This window comes from Spea bombifrons, chromosome 3 (genome assembly GCF_027358695.1).
Source record: "Spea bombifrons isolate aSpeBom1 chromosome 3, aSpeBom1.2.pri, whole genome shotgun sequence".
In the NCBI taxonomy this organism is placed as follows: Eukaryota; Metazoa; Chordata; class Amphibia; order Anura; family Pelobatidae; genus Spea; species Spea bombifrons.
The window spans coordinates 102,955,233-102,975,424 of NC_071089.1; the positions used below are offsets into that span (position 1 = coordinate 102,955,233).

At 39.5% G+C, this 20,192-nt stretch overlaps 1 protein-coding gene across 2 annotated transcripts in view; it reads right to left on the reverse strand.

Annotated features, from left to right (window-relative positions):
- Positions 1-20,192, reverse strand: part of DNER (delta/notch like EGF repeat containing) — a 56,513-nt gene that overhangs the window by 16,804 nt on the left and 19,517 nt on the right. For both annotated transcript variants that reach the window (XM_053459806.1, XM_053459807.1), the window contains exons 2-7: positions 7,096-7,377; positions 6,910-7,004; positions 6,250-6,416; positions 5,651-5,796; positions 3,731-3,884; positions 3,354-3,467 (exon numbers count right to left, since the gene is read on the reverse strand). In XM_053459806.1, the coding sequence (XP_053315781.1) occupies positions 3,354-3,467; positions 3,731-3,884; positions 5,651-5,796; positions 6,250-6,416; positions 6,910-7,004; positions 7,096-7,377 (958 nt within the window). The remainder of the gene's footprint in view (positions 1-3,353; positions 3,468-3,730; positions 3,885-5,650; positions 5,797-6,249; positions 6,417-6,909; positions 7,005-7,095; positions 7,378-20,192) is intronic.

Sequence of the window (20,192 nt, forward strand, 5' to 3'; positions counted from 1 at the left end):
GGGAAGTGTCCAGGTTTGCTCATCTGGTTTCTTTAGGTTTATTCAATAAAGCTGGAGTTGGATGGTGAGTTTGTTGGAGAAACACAGTTCCAACTCACTAACTTCGTTGTGCATTATACAGGGCCCCGATGCAAACACATTTCTCTTGCAAGAGGAGCTGAGCTGGGGCCGTATAGTAGTTCAATGACAGCAGTGAACTTTCAAGAGATCCCACGGATATATCTGCACATTATAGTGGGCTAGCACAGGGCTTCTCGTAGAAGAAGCTCACTGGGGCCCTTCATAATGCATAATTACATTGGTGACGTGAAACGGAAGCTCTCCTGTAAACTTGCAAACTTATGGGATAGTGAAAAAAAACATTTGATTGAAAGAACAGTACATTTGTTTCTAGAACACTAGCCAAATTTCAGTGTTTTAGACAGTCAAGCCCCATTTGTTCACACTTGGTTTCTTAATGTTACACAAAGAACACATTTGGCATAATATATAATACATATCACGCTGAGCTGTACATCAGACATTTTCAAGTAACCCATTAGTTACAGTGCTTTCTTGGTTTATGACTGCAGTTCTATGACCTCATGTGGTTATCCTAGTCCAACGCTGCTAACTGGCCAGCTACTAGAACTATGGCTAATAACCAGTCACTGAATTATATTGGCTCCTTCACTTACAGTAGCCATAAGTAAATGACCGTTCACTGCTAGTGCCAATGGAGCAAAACTCCGAATCAGGGTTATTGTACATATCAGATAAATTACTACAACACACAGCTAGAGAGTTGTGTATAAAGTGTGCCAAATTGGAAAAATTGTGCAATCTCCATAGAAACCTATGGACTGAACCAAATTTTAAGATTTTGCACCAGTTTTATGCATGAACCCCTGTGTTTTTTTATAGCGGGCCACATTCCTTATCACTCATGTAGGCAAAAAAAAAATTATTTTATTGGTATAAAAATGCCCATTGGATTTTGAAACTGTTTTTTTTCAAAGAGCCATGGTAGGCAAACGTCAATATAATCCTGGAGATATTTAACAGTGTTCCAGAAATAAAGGCGCTTATCAAAGGCAACAGTGTTGTGATTCTGTTTTGTTATTAAACAATATGAAATAAAATATAAGAGGAGGCGAAATGGGTGATAGAAGGAATAGCGACAGGAATACAGAATTAGGGCACACACTGGGAGGAGGCGTAAGCCCAGATGGAACAATCCTGCCTTTTCAGGTATGGAAATATTTTACATTTACATGTTAACTTAATGAGCCATTGTGGGAATCTCACCAAGTCAGCTATCTCTACCTTCTGGTTCCTTCATCAAGTGCCACCACCATCTTTTACCCTTTATTTTAGGGTAAGGCCGTGGAAGCTTATTTTGGTTCATACATACAGTAAATGCAGTTGTCAGTGTTCGTATGCACTGAAATCATGAGATATGTCTATACATGTGCTTGCGTCTATGTCCTCACAAGACTCATTATTTATCAGGAGGCTTTGAAGCGTAGGTGATTGAGAGCTTGTGCATACAGCAGTAACCGAGTACAATGGACTGGCCAGCTACATGTTATCATCAACACAGTTACACGTCAAGCAGTATGGCATGTAGGGGAGTTCACGAATAGTCATTCTCAACAGCTATCATGGAGCACATTGTGCCACATTTTGTCTTCATATACTGTATATTAAATGGATTAAAGAAACATTCTGTTCACAAATTCCCAACAGCGATCCTGGAACTGTATGATTAGTGCTACTTAAAATTATAGGCTTCTGGTAGTATATGGCGGTATAAAAATGGAGGCACACCTTATATGCATGAACCTGACATGAATTATGGTGCTAAATCATGCAGCATGAAGAAGCCGTACATCCCACACACTGTGATGGCACTTATTTCTGATCACTACCTTCTAACATTCAACCTCCTCCACAAACCTATAGACACATGTAACAACTAACACACTTCTACCTCTCCTTTCCAACACCCCTACCTCCTCCTGTCCTGATGTTTCCACAGCACAGTATAACCTTACGTTAGACGCCGTCTTAGATGAGGTTGCACCTGCTTGCAACCTCTCCACTCTCTCCTTCATCCCTTCATCTAGTGGCTAAACAAATCCTGCTGCCTCGCTCCAGTCCTTACACTAAAATAATGATGTATCCTCCCTTATTAACTAAACCCCTTATAAACTGTCCTTCTTCTCTTCTACCTTTCGCTGCTTCAATCCATTTTTAACGCCTTTGCCAGACTCACTTTCTTATCATATTGCCCTTCATTTGCTATCCCACTGGGCCATTTCCTTTAAACTAAATTAAAATTATTTAGCTACAAACCTTTTACAACATTGTGTACCCCTATCTCAGCTCTTAAATACTCACCTAACTGTCCTCTGTGCCCTGTTCACAACTTGCCTCTTTGACTATTATCACTTCTTCCCACTCGTGCCTCCAGCATTCTACCTGCGCTATATCTATTCTCTGGAATGCCCTATACCGTTCAGCAAAATTCTATCCTACCAATTCTACCTTTAAAATGTCACTAAAAACCTACCTATTCAATGAAGGATTAATTCATCCTAATCCCCACAACCTGAACTCTGAAAGAAACCGTCTGTTCAGCAAACCTTTAGGATCTCCACATCACTGACCCATGGTCAGTCTACATGGCCTCCACTACAACCAAATAACCCTCAACCTCCAAATAGTTTTAAAGGCAGGTCATTTTCTCTTCACCAGTATGTCTTAACATGTGTTAATGCTACTGTCCACTTTGTATATTGTGAACTTTAACTATTTGTTTAGTTTTTACTTCTCTTTTGTATGCTCTATAAACATATCATAACTACGGTATAATGATTCCATGGGCCCACCATGATCAGCACAGAATGCATGATCAGCAGACATGTCCCTGAGCAGGCTGACCTCTAAATACTGGATAAAAACTTTTGGATCTTGCTTACCCCTTTTATAACGGAAATCATTAATTCTTGTCCACTATGGCCCCAGAATGACTAATTATTTCAACTGCCAAAATGGTTCTTCTCCAACCATAACAAGGATTTGAAATTAGAGACTGGCTAGAGTGACTAGCATCTAAACTGATGAAGATCTACCTTCTGGCCACCACAGCCTAAGGAACAATATGTTTTAGTGATTTGTGAGGAAGTGATGAAGTAGAGGGCGAAGACAGAATGTTAGAGAAACAGCTTCCATAGAGAGAAAACTAATAAACTCTCAAGTACTGAAGAGGATAATATGAAAAACATGCACATTGATCCACTAGGGATCCACAGAAGAAAGTACTCTCAGTATTTTGAGCCATAAGGCTTATGGGTCTGTGACAGGCCTACCTTCTGGACACTGGCAGCTGAATCCACTGAGACTGGTCACACAGGTCGCTCCATTCCTGCATGGTTGTGGGGAGCAGTGATCCACAAGAGAGTCGCACAGGTCCCCGGTATAACCTGAAGAAGAAAAACAGATTTAACCCATGATCTGCTTGCAAGCCCCCATACTCTTTCCTGCTATTTACTTTATTAAACATTCTGAGCATCTATAAACTTCAGGGGGGGAAGATGGATGGGTGAGATTTGGGTTCAAATAGGGGTACTTGGGAGGTATGCAGGTAGCAGCAAGATACATTATTGTGAAGCCTCTGTTCTTATTTCTTGCTGATATATCTGTCGGTTGTCTTCTTGCTCATTAATGTGCTTTTTTAGGCACATACCTGGCAGACAGGTACAGGTTGCATTATTCCCACTGTGCTTTTGTAAGGCATCAGTGCAAGTGGCATTATTGTGGCAGGGATGATCATGGCATGCATCGTACTCCTCACAATATGTGCCTGTGTAACCAGCTTCACACTGGCAAGAATATGTATCCTGGAAGGAAAAAAGAAAATGAAAATGAGATATTATGAAAAATGAATAGGAAAGACATAAACATCTTCAAGATGGTCAGAATTTCATGAGTCTATTGAACTTACTAAGAAAATGTTTTAGATGCCAGGGAAAAAGTACTTCACTCTTCATAGGATAATCCAATATTATTTATATGTATGCGTTTCTGTTTATTAATACTTAAGTACACAAACACTACAAAAATCGGAATGCAGAAACTGTTTTTATTAAATCCATAAATTTTTGCTTCTGAATAATGAAGATGAAGCTGATGGGAGGTTTGGCTGTCTGGAAGCACTTTGGGCTGATTTCTGTTGTAAACCCTTGGAGTTCAGATCTGGGCTTCATTCACTATCAATCATTCACACACAGTCATCTGAAAGGCTATACGATGAGCCTTTACAAATCCAAATACTAAAAATAAGATTTAACGATGGACATGAATTAGAATTTCAAGCAAGCTGTTATGGATCCACGATGTAATGTATAGTGTGTTACCTGCTTGGTTTCCATAGGGTTTCTCCAGGCAGTGCATTGGAACAGCCACTTGTGCCAACACAATACAATGTGGTAATGTTATATGCACACGTTGGTGTTTGTATCGCCGTTATTATTATGTTTTATTAATATAGTACCGAGTGATTCCAGAGAACTGCTCAATGTGGTTATATATATACTCGTAACCTAATATAACGCAGACAGGAATGTCCTGCCTGCAATGAATGGCCAATTATAGTCTATACATTTGGGAGAGGCTGAATTTCTGCATTATTTTTGGAAATGTTTATTACCGAGCACACGGAATACAAATAACAAGATTACTGATGATAAGGCGCAGCAATACACAGCCAGCAGACGCCGGTATCACCTCGCCAGGATTAATCCCCTACTAGTGCTATCATGTTAAATCTGTGTCATTTATAAACAGCTTTGGGGATTAAACTACAGTAGCTTCTTTATGGCGGCACACGAACGAGGAGCTTTAACTCCGTGTGCTCACCGCTGCCCGAACGTTTCTGCAAACGAAAGGGATTTTGGGGCAGATGACTCAGGAACGGACAAAAATGTTAACTGCTTACAGCATACATGGAATACGTGTTCATATGTACATGTGTTGGTGTGCAACAAAACACGGGCAGTGCCAGGGAGGAAGCCATGGGCTGAGAAGCACTAGCCAGTCCTTAAGGAATTTGGGGTTTTTTTAGTTGTGGCCTCAGTCAGCAAATGGAATTTATTCAATAAATGTTTGTTTTTTTCTCCTTTTATCCCACACATTCACATCCCCTCCTCTCTGCTCTCTTTCCTCTCTTCTGTTTTTTTATTCTAAATTCTTATTGCTTTAATTAGCAAACGTGGTCTCTCAGGGTATTGAAATCACATTTCCAACAAAAAATTAAAAAAAGAACGGCCTGTGCTGCAGCAGCACACAAGAAAGAGGGATATTAATTAGATTAACAATGCAAATCACAGACGAAGAGCACATTTTACACACATTTCACTGTGCTAAAAATCGCAAGATTGTTAATTCTACTGTTTGAGGAAAGAAAAACACAGAGGGTATTAATAAAGCTTCAAAAGTGGTCTTATCACCAGGGCAACAAATGGAATGGTGCTGGAACAGTTGACTGGTTGTTATGGAGACCAATCCAATAATTTGCACCAAAACTGCTATTTACAAAAAACAAATAGCGTTTGTAGACACACATTATACACATTATACACCACAATAAAGATGGTACGGTCCTTACCTCTGTCTTTTCGGTGACACAAGCTCCTTTTCCAGAACACTCTGGAGCTTCAATCCCATCGTCTTTGGGTGCACAGTGAGATATCTTTACCACCACGACAAGACGTAATGCCACGATGCATTTACTCACAGAATCATTCACAAAGCCTGAGACAAGAGCAGGACGTTTAGAATCCAGAATTCACTAACATCCATATATGCACTTTTTTCTAGATTGTTACACTTGCTTGGCTTCCCCTTCTGATCCCTTTACAACAGCTATAGAAAAACTCAATGAATCATTGCTTTTTATTTTTAATAAACGCGGGTTTGTTATTTTGCCCAGGCTTTTCCGCAAAATGTAGGCACCCCAAGGGCTATAATGGGATAATGCAGCGAAGCAGACAATATTCATAAAGAAGAGATCTTAGCCTAGATGTGTAACACAGTTTAGAAACAAAAAACTAAAAAATATGATATCAGTATATAGGAATCATGGTACAGATATATAGGAATCATAAATAGTATAGAATGTTATGATTAGTTGGTGCCTTTTGTATTTTTTTTTCATAATTTGTTTTATATTTTCTTTCTCTATATGGATTTAATGTTTTCACTGACCAATGAAGTAGTTGTTCCCAAGAGCCAACATTTCCTCTGGGAGCACAAGACCTTCTGGAGCTTGGAGCAGGGTAACGCTTCTGCCATCTATAAGGGAGCACTGGTTGAAACTGCCAGATGTTACATTCCAGAGCAATATGAGAGAAGCGGTGACATCCTGAGAAATCCTAAGGATCCAAGAACATGCAACAAAAATCACCAAATCTACTTAGACGGTTGGAGTCCCTCTATGGGAGATGAAGAGTTTGAATAGGCGGATGCACATGACTTTAGGATGAGATGACTCTCTTCAACATAATCATAAAGTAAGATGTAGAGTGGCCAAACATTTGAAGACTTCTTTGGGGAGATCCAAAAGTTGGTGGGGCAGGCTTCTAGGCCAAGTGAGGGATATTGCAAATAGTCACAATAAGAATTACAGTTTTGTGTGACCTCCAAAACAGCACAAGTTTAGGGATATCTACGTAGGTACTGAGCCTTGGGCCAAGTGTTGCCCAAACCCTGAAAGGGAATAGTCTTAATACCTCCTGTATAAGGATACCTTGTTCTATATGTACATCTGGCAGATAAGAAAGATGATAGCTTTATATGAAGTATATTAGACAAATTACTTTCTCACATCACAAATTAAACATATTTTGTTGATAACCAAACTCTTACTTCAAGGATGTGTTCTCAGGAACTTCAAAGGACACGAGGCGTCCACCAGAGCAAGTGTTGGAGCTGGCATTTCCACAAGCAACATCAGGGATAATCTGTAATTATGAAAACAAAAACTGAATCTATAGTTACAGAATAATGGGATATTTAGTTCTTTAAATGCCCCACACTTTTGTTTTTGCTGACCTGTACTTCGTCCCACTTTAAGGTTACCACCTTCTGACCGGCCCTCGGCTTCCACTTAGGCAATGCCAATGCAGCTGGGGAGTGAGGTGCTTCGATCCTGGGCTCTGTAGTGGAGGGGTCAAACTCTGGCTGTGCTGTAGTCGGGACCCCCGTGTAGCTGGGTAGTGCAGACTCGCAGTTGATTCCAGTGTACCCATCATGGCAGATGCACAGGTAACTGTCCACATGTACTACGCAATTTCCATGGTTACAAGGACTTGCCCTGCAAGGGTCTATAACGAACTGAAAAACAGAATGTCACGGGTTACTAAAGGAGAAAATATCTCTTACACAGTATCCCGAGTGTACTAGGAGATAACAGGAGATTAGGTGTCACAGGATCCATATAAACTTTCCAAGTGAATATTCAACCCATGTACTGTAACCGGTCCTGTGTATCCATATAACACTTTCCTTTTTTGAGTATATATTGCTGGAAATTAAAAAAAAAATACTTCTATAAAAGAGACATTAATGGACGAGAAACCATAAACCCATTTATTAGATGCCTATAACACTTAATGGATGTCAGGACCATAAGCCCACTTATTAGATGCCAATACTAACATATAGGTAAAACAGTAATGTTCCTCATAGGAATACTTTAAACTAGTAAACTTTGGGATTATGCTTTGTATGCTGGAGTATCTTCTAATTTTAGTTTAAAGCACAGCTGGCACCAATATACCATCTCTTTTAATGGGTAATATGAATTGTGTCGTTATTTTCTGCTCCTCTGCATAATCCCAGAAGAGTTTTCATTTGTGCCTGGAAGACATTTAAGTGGAAGGCTTTAATCTATATAGTCCGTCTGCCTCCTGGAATCTCAGCAGAACGGAAGCCTCAATGACTGCAGAATTTTGGGATTGTCGCATAACAGTTCTAGACAAATGTTGGATGATCAGATGGCTGAAAGAACCAAACTGCTTTTCTGAATTTGTTAAAAAAAAAAAAAGGGCTGATGAACCACCTTTCTAAAAGGTGTCCACGCACATGAATTGTTCTCAGGCACTAAGCAGATGTTGCTGGTATTACATGACATTGGTGGCTAAACGCCAAACGCAAAATGTACTATCCTTGTGCAATGGAAAGGGCCAGGGGTATAGGACACTTGTTAAAATGAATGAGCAGCTGCTGCAGATGAACCCTCACGCCTCAAAATATGTATGCTTGCTCTACGCATAAATCAAAAGGCTACTTAACGTGACCATTCCATTATCTATCTATCTATATATATATATATATTGCTTTTTAAGTTACGCTATTCATTTATGGTAAACCATGCTAAATTTCACGACATATTTCTAAAAATACAAACAAAACACATTTTCCCTCATTATCCCAAATTAAACCAAATAGAAAAAGTAAGTTAAACTCAAGATAAAAACGTAAATGTGGTTGCGGATAAAGCCCAGTGCACAAGGCCCCAGTGCACAATACAGCGTGGAGCATGCACACATAGGAAGGGGCTTAATTCTGCAATGCCAACTTCTTTACAGCTGGCACACCTGCTTCTGTGGGTTATGATACCAATGATGAGTGCTGGAGTCAACAAAAGCTCATTGTAAAAATATATATAAAATAAAAAAATAGGATTTTTTGCATTGGAACAAATGTTTTGGGGGGTTTTTTTGGGAGGGGCTGTGACCTCACAATCCCTGATTTCTGAACAGTAGCAGGGGTCAGGCTGTTTTACCAGCATGCCAGACAGCTGATCTCACAAAAGCAGGCACTGATAGGTTGTTGCCATAGAACCTCGAAAAAGCTTCTTTAAAGTTTCTGTGTTGGTTTTATATGATTAAACTTTCAGATGAAAGAATAAAAGGATAGAAACTGCTAAGTTTTATTTGCTTAACATATCAGAGCTTCTGTCAAAGTGGAACACTTTTAAAAAGACCCTCACAGAATAGAATTTGAATTTGTACGTGTCTAATCCTTTTTTTCCATCTCTGTACCGGATGTATTCTACCGTTCCTGACTACAAGCGACTTATTTTTCCCTTCTTATCATTCTCTGTTCTTTTAATTATTTTTCCTTATCTCTAGTGGATTAAAATAAAATTTAACAATATATCATTACTTCCTACTTTTATGTCTTAATCTACAACATGCTGTGTTAAATTCCTGAGTTCAATGAGTAGAGTTTAATTGCTCGTCATATATCTGTCAGTGCGCTGCTTTCACTAATTGTTTTTAAGGCTATTTCTACAGCTAAATTAACAATTGTTTTAATTTGCTGCTTACGTCAGTCCGGCAATACATTTTTTAGGATGAATCCTAAGATTCAACCGCTTATGCAATAAGAATAGGTTCCCAGTGGGCACAAGATGAAAGGGAGTTGGGATGAAAGCCAATGAAATATTTTAAATCGTAAAAAATAACAAATGTTTATTATTACTTTAATAGCTGTTCCTCCCTTCCATCAAACAGTAATTCTACAATGATAGCAAAATCCTAGGATCTGGATTGTATCTGAAGGAGAAGACCATTTGGCATTCACGTCCAGGGGACATCCATCTTCTTTTCTTTCTTCTCTCATACACAACGATGCATTTTGTTCTATTTATCATTTGCAGGATATAAAAGCATATTGCACTCTGGGACATCACTTGGTTTATTGTTGGCATGGTGTCCAGGCTTGAACTGACCAGCTGGCACCTTAAAGGGCCAGGACCACCCCATCATGGCCGATCAGGCCCTGATAAAGCCTGTCCAGGACCCATGTTTGTAGTTTTTTTTTTTAAGAATCTATGTTATAAGTAACTGTACATTTTTTAAATTAAAATTGTTGATCTATAGATTTGCTTCCAAATTATCCGCCGCAATGATTTGTTGCTCTATTAAGTGACATGTGTTGTAATTTTTCTATTTCAATGGATACGGTATTAACAGCGTCTCAAAGCTGTCTCCGCACGTAGAATCTAAACACATTAGAGAAGTAATAGATAGGAAATGGCTGACTTGAAACAAAAAAACAACAAATTGGTTTGTGTGAGGAAGGGCTGCAACCTGCAAGATGGCTAAAACAGAAACAGAATCTGAAGGCTGGTAAACATCATTCCATTTGATCCAGCAGTAAAAACATCAACTGTTATTTGGTCCTTGGTCTCGTCAAGAAAGCCATACGCCTTTCCCATGTAATTTCCCTCCATGTATTAACTTCTACCACTTCAGCTGGGCATCCACCATCTTATCAGCAACTTTGTATCTAGAATTTTCCCAATACCTATTACACATCACACATCAAAAATAATGGAACAAGGGATCCCCACACACTTAAAGGAACACTCCAGCCATTATAGGCCCCTTACTGCATACGATAGGTCCATGGTGCCTTATTGTGGTGACCCAATTGCAAACGCATAGGGGAGTTCTGCAGAATGTCCCATATACATTTTCCCCGTCAGCTTCAGCTCTGGCTTATCAAAGTTGCATGCAGGGGGCCTCTTGGGACCCCTATGGACATAAGATGTTTCTTGCCAGATGTTTCTTGGCTGCTAAACTGTTGGACCACAAAGGAGAAGATAGGCTGCACCCTTTTGAAGAATGCGTATTAAAGTACTCTTAGGGAGAGTAAACTGTCCATTTAAAAAAAAGCCAAGTTTGTTTTTGGAATACTGTGTATCTATTAATACATATTTATGTAACATGCTACTTTATCTTTTGTCTGCTCTGATAAGCTTGCTGAGACATCCCAGTGTTGTATTTCACATTACATATATATATATCTACATATAACAACAGCATACAAAACTAACAATGCCAAAAATGGCTGCATGTCTGGCACATTAGTGTTTTTCCAAGATTTTTTTAACAGCATGAACATCCAAATGCGACTTCTTCATATATAAGACAGAACGGTCCGAAAGATTAAAATGTTCACTGTAGTTAACCTATTAATGAGGTGTTTCTTAGATTCCCGCAATATTAATGTCTGCAGAGGAACAGTTCATAGAACCTCGTGAACAAAAATGTCCCTAAGCAGGGATGTATGCTAAAAATACTCCTGTGCAGCCATTCACACCCCACCTAACATATGATATTCAAAGGATTCGGGGAGTCATATGTAGAAGAGGAAGGGATTTATTTTAGGAGGAAAACAATATCATATCTAAATGTTGCTTTACATAAACATTTATTAGAGGCAACAGCATCAGGACACTAAAAAGTAACATTTATAAACACCAAGCAAAGAAATCCTTTTAAAAGACGGACCTTTCCGTGGAGTAGCTTCACTATGGATTATGGAACCAGTGCTGGCTAGGCACAATGCTCCATAGCGTACATGGGCCAATTTCATGTGAAATCTCTGATCTCCTCAACAGGCCCATGGAGAAGTGGCTCACCTGATCATCCAATAGGGCGATCTGCTCCTGGTTATGAGACAGAAGGGCTGTCACCCCCTGGAATTGCCACCCTAGCCCTTGGCCAGAATATGGCACTGATTGTTGACCACACATGTGGGTACAACCACACGCTGCCATCCAGGGCTATTCTGGAATATGATTCTTGCGGCCATAATATGATTTTTGGGTCTGCATAATAGCCTCTTCACATGCTGTTTGTAAACAGCTCTAAAATCAGAATTATCAAGCGAAATATTTTATTTTTCCAATTATTTTTTTAATGTCTTTACGAGTCAGAGGGTTATGTAAACTTTTGTAACTTGGTATCGCTGTGCAGACCAGTGGAGATTACTGCAGAAACCAAGTGGAAACATTCAAAGCACTCAGTTCCCTTCCTCAGCACATCAGAACCATTGTGTTTTAATAGTTTCTTGGCTAAATTTCTAACTCAGGTGTATATTTTTACGTTAAACTAATCTTACATTACAGAGGCAGTAAACTGCTAAATCCAATTCTTGGTTTGGCTTGATTCAAAGAGTCATAGTAGGACCCAAGTAATGACTGTTTCTTTGTGTTTTCTGTCTCTCTCAAGCTCACAATCACAGTACAAGCACTGCCTCCTCACCGGACTGTATCCGTGCAAACGATAGATTGTGAGTTACCTGAGTAAAGCACAGTACTGCCTTTAATAAAACTCCTCTTCTATGTATATTTATACAAAATGTTAAAATATCATTTTAAAAACACGGGTTCCTAGAATGTCTAATAAATGGGACATAAGTTGCCCACTTTTAGCTTTGCCCTATGTGTGTGTGGAAGTGGAAGATGGTGGAGATGTTTAGTTCTTTGATCTACTTCCATACCTTATGAGGCCAGACTTTTCAAAATCCATAGATGAGTATTATTTTTATTTAGCAATGCTAAAACCATACTTGGCTGGTCCATTAAGGTGTAAGTATGATCCCACTCTAAAGATTCAACTGAAATGACAGTTTACCATATGCGTCCTAGTTATTAAGTAGCCGTCTCCTGCTAACTGAATTCCCAAATTGATTGTCATGTCACACATCCCCCATGACTGCTTGTGTTTTTTGGGTTCAATATAGACAATAAAGGAGCCGTTCCACATAAGAGGCCTCTTAAAATATTCCCAGATAAGTTCTGCATCATGTGGAGAAAAGTGAAAGGACGTTATCCGTCATTTTGTTTTTAGTCCATTAATGCTCTTAAAAACTGTGTTCAAAAGTTTATTGAAATACTACAGTTGCCTAGAAACAGTCATGTTATTCAGTCTGACCACTTAGAGCCACGTCCACCTGCCATTTCATGCATGTGAAACAGCACTGCTTTACAGATCCACATTAACACAGCGATGGCCAGTGAGTGTGACTGAGTGAGGTGTTCTGTGTTATTAAAAAAGGAATAAGCGTATTTAATCCATATTAGTACATAATAAGATATAAAAATCTAGTAATGTTGGGAATAAACATCTGTGGAACAGCTATGTGTAAGATGTTACATTGGTGGCATATGTACATGATGGACCCACTTAGTGTCCTCATGCTACTATGTGCCAAATGTGACAAACACCTTCCCCATAAAGGCTTTATACCCCAGTCAAAAACTGCTATGAGACAGTTTCTTCAGTCCAAGAAAGATAGTAAACAGGGCTTCTAGTACCTGGAAAAAAAACCTCAAAATCTATTAGTGTCTCACTACTAGAACCAACAAACATAAAACCCAAAAAGTGTACAGTCCAAAGACAATGTTCCACAGCCCAGCAGAAGAATCAGAAGGAGGGGGTAGTGTCACCAAAACATATTTATTGTACCATAAAAAATATTAAAATATCTTATATGGAAATCAGTTGCAGCGCAAGTCCCTTACAAAAAATTACTGCAGTTTTACTGCATTTGTACTTCACTGTACTGCAGTTTTACTGCACATTTACTGCACTTTTTTTTATATTGCAAACCTGCAGTTGTACTTCAATGTACTGCAGCTTTATTGCATTTGTACTTCCGTACAAAACTAACTGCAGTACAACTGCAGTACAGTGAAGTACTTCAGAAAAACTGCAGTAATTTTTTCGTAAGGGGTTCGTTATCACCACCAATGGTTAAATATCCTCTCCACATATCCAGCGATTTTGGATATTAAACGACTGGTGGAGAGTTGTGGGTTATTTTGCTACTTTCTTTACTTGTGACCACATCTGATATCAGGCTGCTCCAGCCTTGGATTGTACTTTTGGATTTCCTCTTTGGTACTTGAAACTGAAATTGCTCTGCCTAATCTCAATCCAGGGTGTGAATTTAAGGTCCCTTAAACTGTATATTCCTTACTGAAATATTATACATTAGAATTATATGTTCTAGCTATTTTCTGGCATAAACAGGTCATTATACTACGTACCCAAGGCAGCACCCTACTAATTCCATTTGCCTCTCATTTCCATTATGGGCCACTGGATAAGCAGAGCAAAATGGAAACAAGACACTTCATCGTTAATCAGTTACAAACAGCAATTAACGCATCATAATGAAAAACAGACAATCCTTTAATTTTGGCATAATTATTTCATTTCCGAAAGGCAAATGTAAAACCCGTGTTTGTTTTCTGGCAATCTCTTGTCAGCTGAGTGGCGACATCCATCAGCGTTTATCTCCTCGTCCTTTCTGTAACCTAACATCTGATGCCAGCAGGCTGATCACTATCTCCTCATAGATGTGCATGCGTAAGGCCTGGCCTTGGAGCCACCAATTATACTACAATAAAAGGTACAGATCAGTCTGCATTCAATACATCATGCTCAAAGCAAACATTTTTAACTCTATTGTTTGATACAAAGCAGAAAATATCTTGACTTTTGTTGTTGATCATTTAAGTTGCATGTTTAGTAAAGGGAAGAATAATAATTCCGTCCTTCTCTTTCTTGAGCAGCTACAGTATACCGTATTTCTTACGTTCGTCTCGCTCTTTGTTTCTTCGCCTAAGCTTTAGAAACTCCAATACCTACACTGCTGTATTGGCTGGTCAGCTATTTACCGCAGCATTAAGAAGATGGCAATGAGCAAATGCTAATAGTTACAACAAAATATACTGCTTTCTGCATTGCTGGCACTTCAATTTCTTATCGCATGAGATGATTCCATATCATTTAGGTTCAGGACTTTTAAATAGATAGCGGATATGTCTTCTTTTTTATTTGGATAGCAGACAAGAAAGGAAACACGTCTTTTTTCTTAATAGAATGTTTTTTCCTAGATGCCAGGTAAAACATATAAAATACAAAAAAAATCTTCTCAGGTTTCTCAGACTTCAGAGTAACTTAGACCCCCCAACATGACCCATAGAGAACACTTAGCACCGTGCCACTTAAAAATAAGTGCGTCTGAATTACTTCAATTAGAATAGGCTCCTTAGCTTCCTTTAATATTTAAAAGAACCAAGCTTCTAGAGAGCTCTTTATTTATTCTACTTACTTATGTAGAAAGTGTTATTTTTTCCGGATGAACCTCGACCTGCTTCCTTCTTGAAGCGAGGGGCAGCTAGTAAGAGGCTGGTGCTGGATCTGAGATTGTAGGGTGTGCGGGGAGTAAGAAAGCTCTTAATTACATGGAATGGATCAACATATTTAAAGAGGAAATTATACCTCTATACAGCATAATTACATCTCCAAAAATGTATAGTGCCAGCCGCAATAAGCCTTCACGGTTTGTGACATTGCTGTTAGTGGCCATTTTGTTGTTGTTGTTAGTTTCTTGCTTTTCATGTGTTAAAACTATCAGTAAAGTGCGTCACAATTCACCAAATACATATTAAAAATCTGCAATTACACAGACCACAAAAATGGAGCCAGGGATCACTACACGTTGAATATATCTATAGATGTACATTTAGGTATCTGTTTACTAATAGAACATACAATTACCGTATTTATCGGCGTATAACACGCACTTTTATATCTAAAAAAATAAGTTTAAACCCTACCTGCGTGTTATACGCCGATAACTTTCTGTGCTGCACGATCTGCAGCCGCGTCTCCCGCACTTCCGGTTCCGGCGAGGGTGCGTGTTATACGCCGGTGCCTGTAATACGCCGGTAAGTACGGTAATATTCAATTTATTACATATTCTAAAGATACAGATTTTCAATTTAGCTGCTTAAGTATTACCTTTATGTCTAAACCTTCTAAACAAGTCGACAAAAAGGTCTGCTCCAGGTATAGGTACGCAATTTCATTTCCACGATGTGGTGGCAGAATCACCAGCAAACACAAACTTAATTGCCGTTTGGAAAGCTGGCGTCAGCCGAGGGAGGAAATAATGTGATGGCAGATAAAGATCACTGGAGAGATGGAGAGATTGAATGCCTGTCTGGTCCCCGCATCTGTGTATGAATTACAATGCAAGAGAAGTACACAGCAGAACACGCAGAGAAGTGTGACCTTCACAAGGGGAATTCATGCACACAATGAACACAAGGTTTACTTGTTTGAAACATGAAATAAAAGTGTCAACTTTTTCTCCCTAAATACTGCACTGATGGTGGAGGTTAATTTGATGATTAAGGAGCTGAAAAAAGTGTCATGATATGATCTGGAAAACAAAAATGCCTGTCTACCCCTCTGACCTCTAATTACCTTAAGTAGACAATGCTGGTCCACCCAAGGCAATTATGGGCCCCAGGAAGATGGACAGTGGACCTCCACCATTAATATATGTCCATTCAATCTAGTATCAACTAAAGAATGCAAAAATATCCATAATATCCACGTCCACAGGTCCCAATGACAAACATGTCGCGTCAAATGAAACTAAGGATTGAGAGAATCCAAGTTTATTAAGTAAACTCACTTTTATACTCAACGAAACATGACTCTACTTGCATCAATTTAACTGTAGCACGTCGAGTGGATGCAAGTTGAAAACCATCAGCAGCTCTGGGATTCATGAACTCAGAGATGTTTTCAAGTTCTAAATGCAAACTGGAAGTAATACACGTCCATTATCTTCACTAAAGGGATTCATATATATCCATAAATATAATTCCACAAAACCTGAGCCACTTTACAATCTGATGTACAGATCCCAATCGCTGGAATATTAGGACTCAAGGGGATTTTCACTGGATGGCACTAAATAGTGAGTAATAGTGAGTATCTTGGACAGAACATGTCCTGATTTACTTGAGTTAATTAGATGCTGGTGAAGGGGTTTAGTATATGTTTGTGGTTTTCCTGTTCTGATTTACTTCCTAAAAAAGCATGCAGAAAACATCAAGGGTATTTTTACTAATGGATCTGGGGAATTCATCAATAGACGTTTATTTTACTAAAGCAGCAATGGAGATTCAGAGAAACTTAAGTTGCAGCAGAATCAGTCTCCCCTTATTCACTAGCCCCAAGTTTATCACTGGGTGATGCGAGGGGCAGAGTCATCTCATGGTTCCTACACGCTGCTGCAAGTTGAGGCTCCTATTTCTACTGAGAAGCTGAAATGGATATCAGTAGAACCTGTTCTGGGCAGCAGGAGTCCTCACTGACCTCCAGTGAGAAGAGCCAAATTGATCTTCTTGAAGTCAATAGTGAATGCAATGAGATAAAAATTATGATCTTGTGGGCCACTTAGTGAATTGAGTCACTGACTGAGCTGCTTTTGTTGATGGAAAAGAAAAACTGCAGGGTCATTTTGAATATATATTTTGAACACTCTATTCATTCTGCCTTGAAGTATATATTCACAGTAATTTACACGACACGCTACAAGAACCTGACGAGAGAAAGCCAATTTGTATTTTAATTGTGGAGACTGCAACTAGGAATTGCTTCTCGTTCCCTTTCAGCTTCACGCTAATTACACTATTGACTGACAGGGTGGCTGAAATCCCTGGGGCCAGATAACCAAGTCATCTAAAGCTATACGTCCGGAGCCCAACATTTTATGCTATTTTATATGCACGTACATCTCTTCCTGGCTGCTTAGACTGTCTGCCATTTAAATTCTACATAAGCACTGTGAACAGGGCAGCACAAATTTATCCGTCCCTTGAGTCATATAATAGGAATTCACCTAAAATAAGAAACTAGGCAAACATAATCCTACATATGAAATCTTACAGGTATTATTTTTCCATTAAAACAGTAATTTCCAGTTCTGTCTGGTTCTATTGAACCTTTCATGGTTCTTTTTAAGGATAATTGGACTAAAGATATGCACGCAGCCCCAAGGCAAGATTCAAAAGCCCATTAAAAATACCATAGATAGAAAAAGGGATTATTACCAATGAAGGAACACTGTTTTGCTCTTACATAATACAAGGCGATGAGTGGTTTCCTTGGAGGTTTGCGTTGCAGAAGATACACCTGTTTTACATTTGCATGGACCCCTCTGTATATGAATACTTTATAAACGGGCAACTTCAATGAGCTTCTGTTGCATTGAATTATGCGTTATACAGGTCCAGCTAAACCCTTCTTGCTGGAAAAACATGCTAGTGTTGGTCCTTCATGATGAACTCTCCCTTTAGTGAATAAACACCACTGATTATCCCATCTGAGTTTGCACAGCTCTATTATTATGTCACATCCGACAGCAGGGGCTTGGTCCAATTCACTGAAAAAAGGGGAGAAAGCTAGATCTCAGAAATTTACCTCTACAGCCGTGACCAGGATTAATTCAATGCAATCTGGTGCAGCAACAGCAGGAGTAGACAAGTATGTATTTTTTTCAACTATCCACCAAGGTCAATAATAATTATAAACAGTTAACATTAAATTAATGTTATGCAAATAATTACTACATTACATCAATTATCTGCTGTCACTGAAGAGGAGGTACATTCTCTTCTTCTTTCCTCTTGTCCAATCACATGCCCCCTGACCCAATCCTTTCCAATTTAACCCAGTCTCCCGGCTCTAGCTCACATCTTCAACTTCTCCCTCACTACTGGATCTGTCCCATCCTCCTCAAGCATGCTTCCATTACTCCAATCTTGAAAAAGCCCTCCCTTAACCCAACTGATCTGTCCAATTACTGTCCAATCTCTCTACTTCCTCTCACCTCTTAAGCTTCTTGAAATAATTATTTATACCCAATTAACTAAGTTTCTTGACTCCAACTGCCTTCTTGACCCTCTTCAATCTGGTTTTTACCAACTGCCAACTGGACCTTTCTGCTGCTTTTTACTGTGGACCACCCTCTTCACCTTCAAACTCTTCATGCTCTTGGTCTCCGTGACACTGCTCTCTCCTGGTTCACTTCCTACCTCTCTGATCGTACCTTCAGCGTCTCTGTCTCCAGTAACACGTCCCCTCCCCCCTCTCAGTGGGGGTTCCTCAAGGCTCAGTTCTAGGACACCTTCTGTTCTCTCTCTACACTTCCTCACTTGGAAAACGAATTGCATTCTTTGGCTTTCAATACCACCTGTATGCTGATGACAGCAAGATCTATCTATACTCTACTGATCTCTCTCCTTCTTAGATCATGTAGCTAACTGTCTCGCCTCTGTCTCTACCTGGATGTCTGCACGTTTCCTGAAACTCAATCTCTCCAAAACCAAACTTTTCATCTTCCCTCCCTCCAATGCTAAGGTTCCCCCATCAGTTTCCCTCAATGTTGATGGTGCTATCATCTCCCCGTCTTCTCATGCCCGCTGTCTTGGTGTCACCCTTGACTCCAACCTTTCGTTCACCTCCCACATTCAGTCTGTCTCTAAAATCTGCCATCTCCATCTTAAAAACATTGCCTGCATCTGCCCCTTCCTAACACAGGATGCCACTAAGGCTCTCGCCCATGCCATTATTATCTCCTGCCTTGATTACTGTAACTCTGTCTTAGCTGATGTCCCTCTTAACAGTCTCACCTCTCTACAATCCACCATGAATGCTGCTGCCAGACTTATCTTCCTCTCACATAGCTTTGCTAACGTCTCTCCCCTCTGTCAGTCTCTTCACTGGATGCCTGTGCGCTTCAGGATTCATTTCAAAATCCTACATCTCCTCACTCATCTCTAAATACACTCCTAACCGGTCTCTCCGCTCATCCAATGATCTCCTTCTATCCTCTCCTCTGATTTCTAGCTCTCATGCACGCTTACAAGATTTCTCAAGGGCTGCCCCTATCCTCTGGAATGCTCTCCGTATTTCTCCATGCCTTTATTCCTTCAAAAAATCCCTCAAGACCGAATTCTTTAAGGATGCATAGCACACCCTCCCATATTCCTTTAGCTCACCTTTCTCCTGCAATACTTTTACTAGTGTGGCTGGTCTATCCCCAACAACCTATTACCTATTGTGTAATACACCCTAAATCCCTCTATGTAAGACAATAAAAAATAATAATAATCAAGGAGGCTGATGAGCTGAACATTGATGCGTGTCTACATGGATCTGTGGGCTCAACATTCTTGCTATGTCACCTATGTGGAATTTTGAAGATAATAAAGGAGACAGGAAAACCAGGTACTCAATTGTCAATAATATCCATACATATACTTTGCTCCCTGAATGCAAAATCAAATTTTTTCTAAAAGTTTGATGTAGCTATATTTTCTTGAATAAGGTCAGCATTATTGTATATAGAAGGGTTCTCTAATAAGACAGTCAAGCACACAAATCCCATAAGAGGAAGCTCTTGTGATTCAGTTGTGATTAATATGCCAGAGGTTGGCTACAAACTACGGAAAGCCCCTTACACCCTCAAGAGGGCCA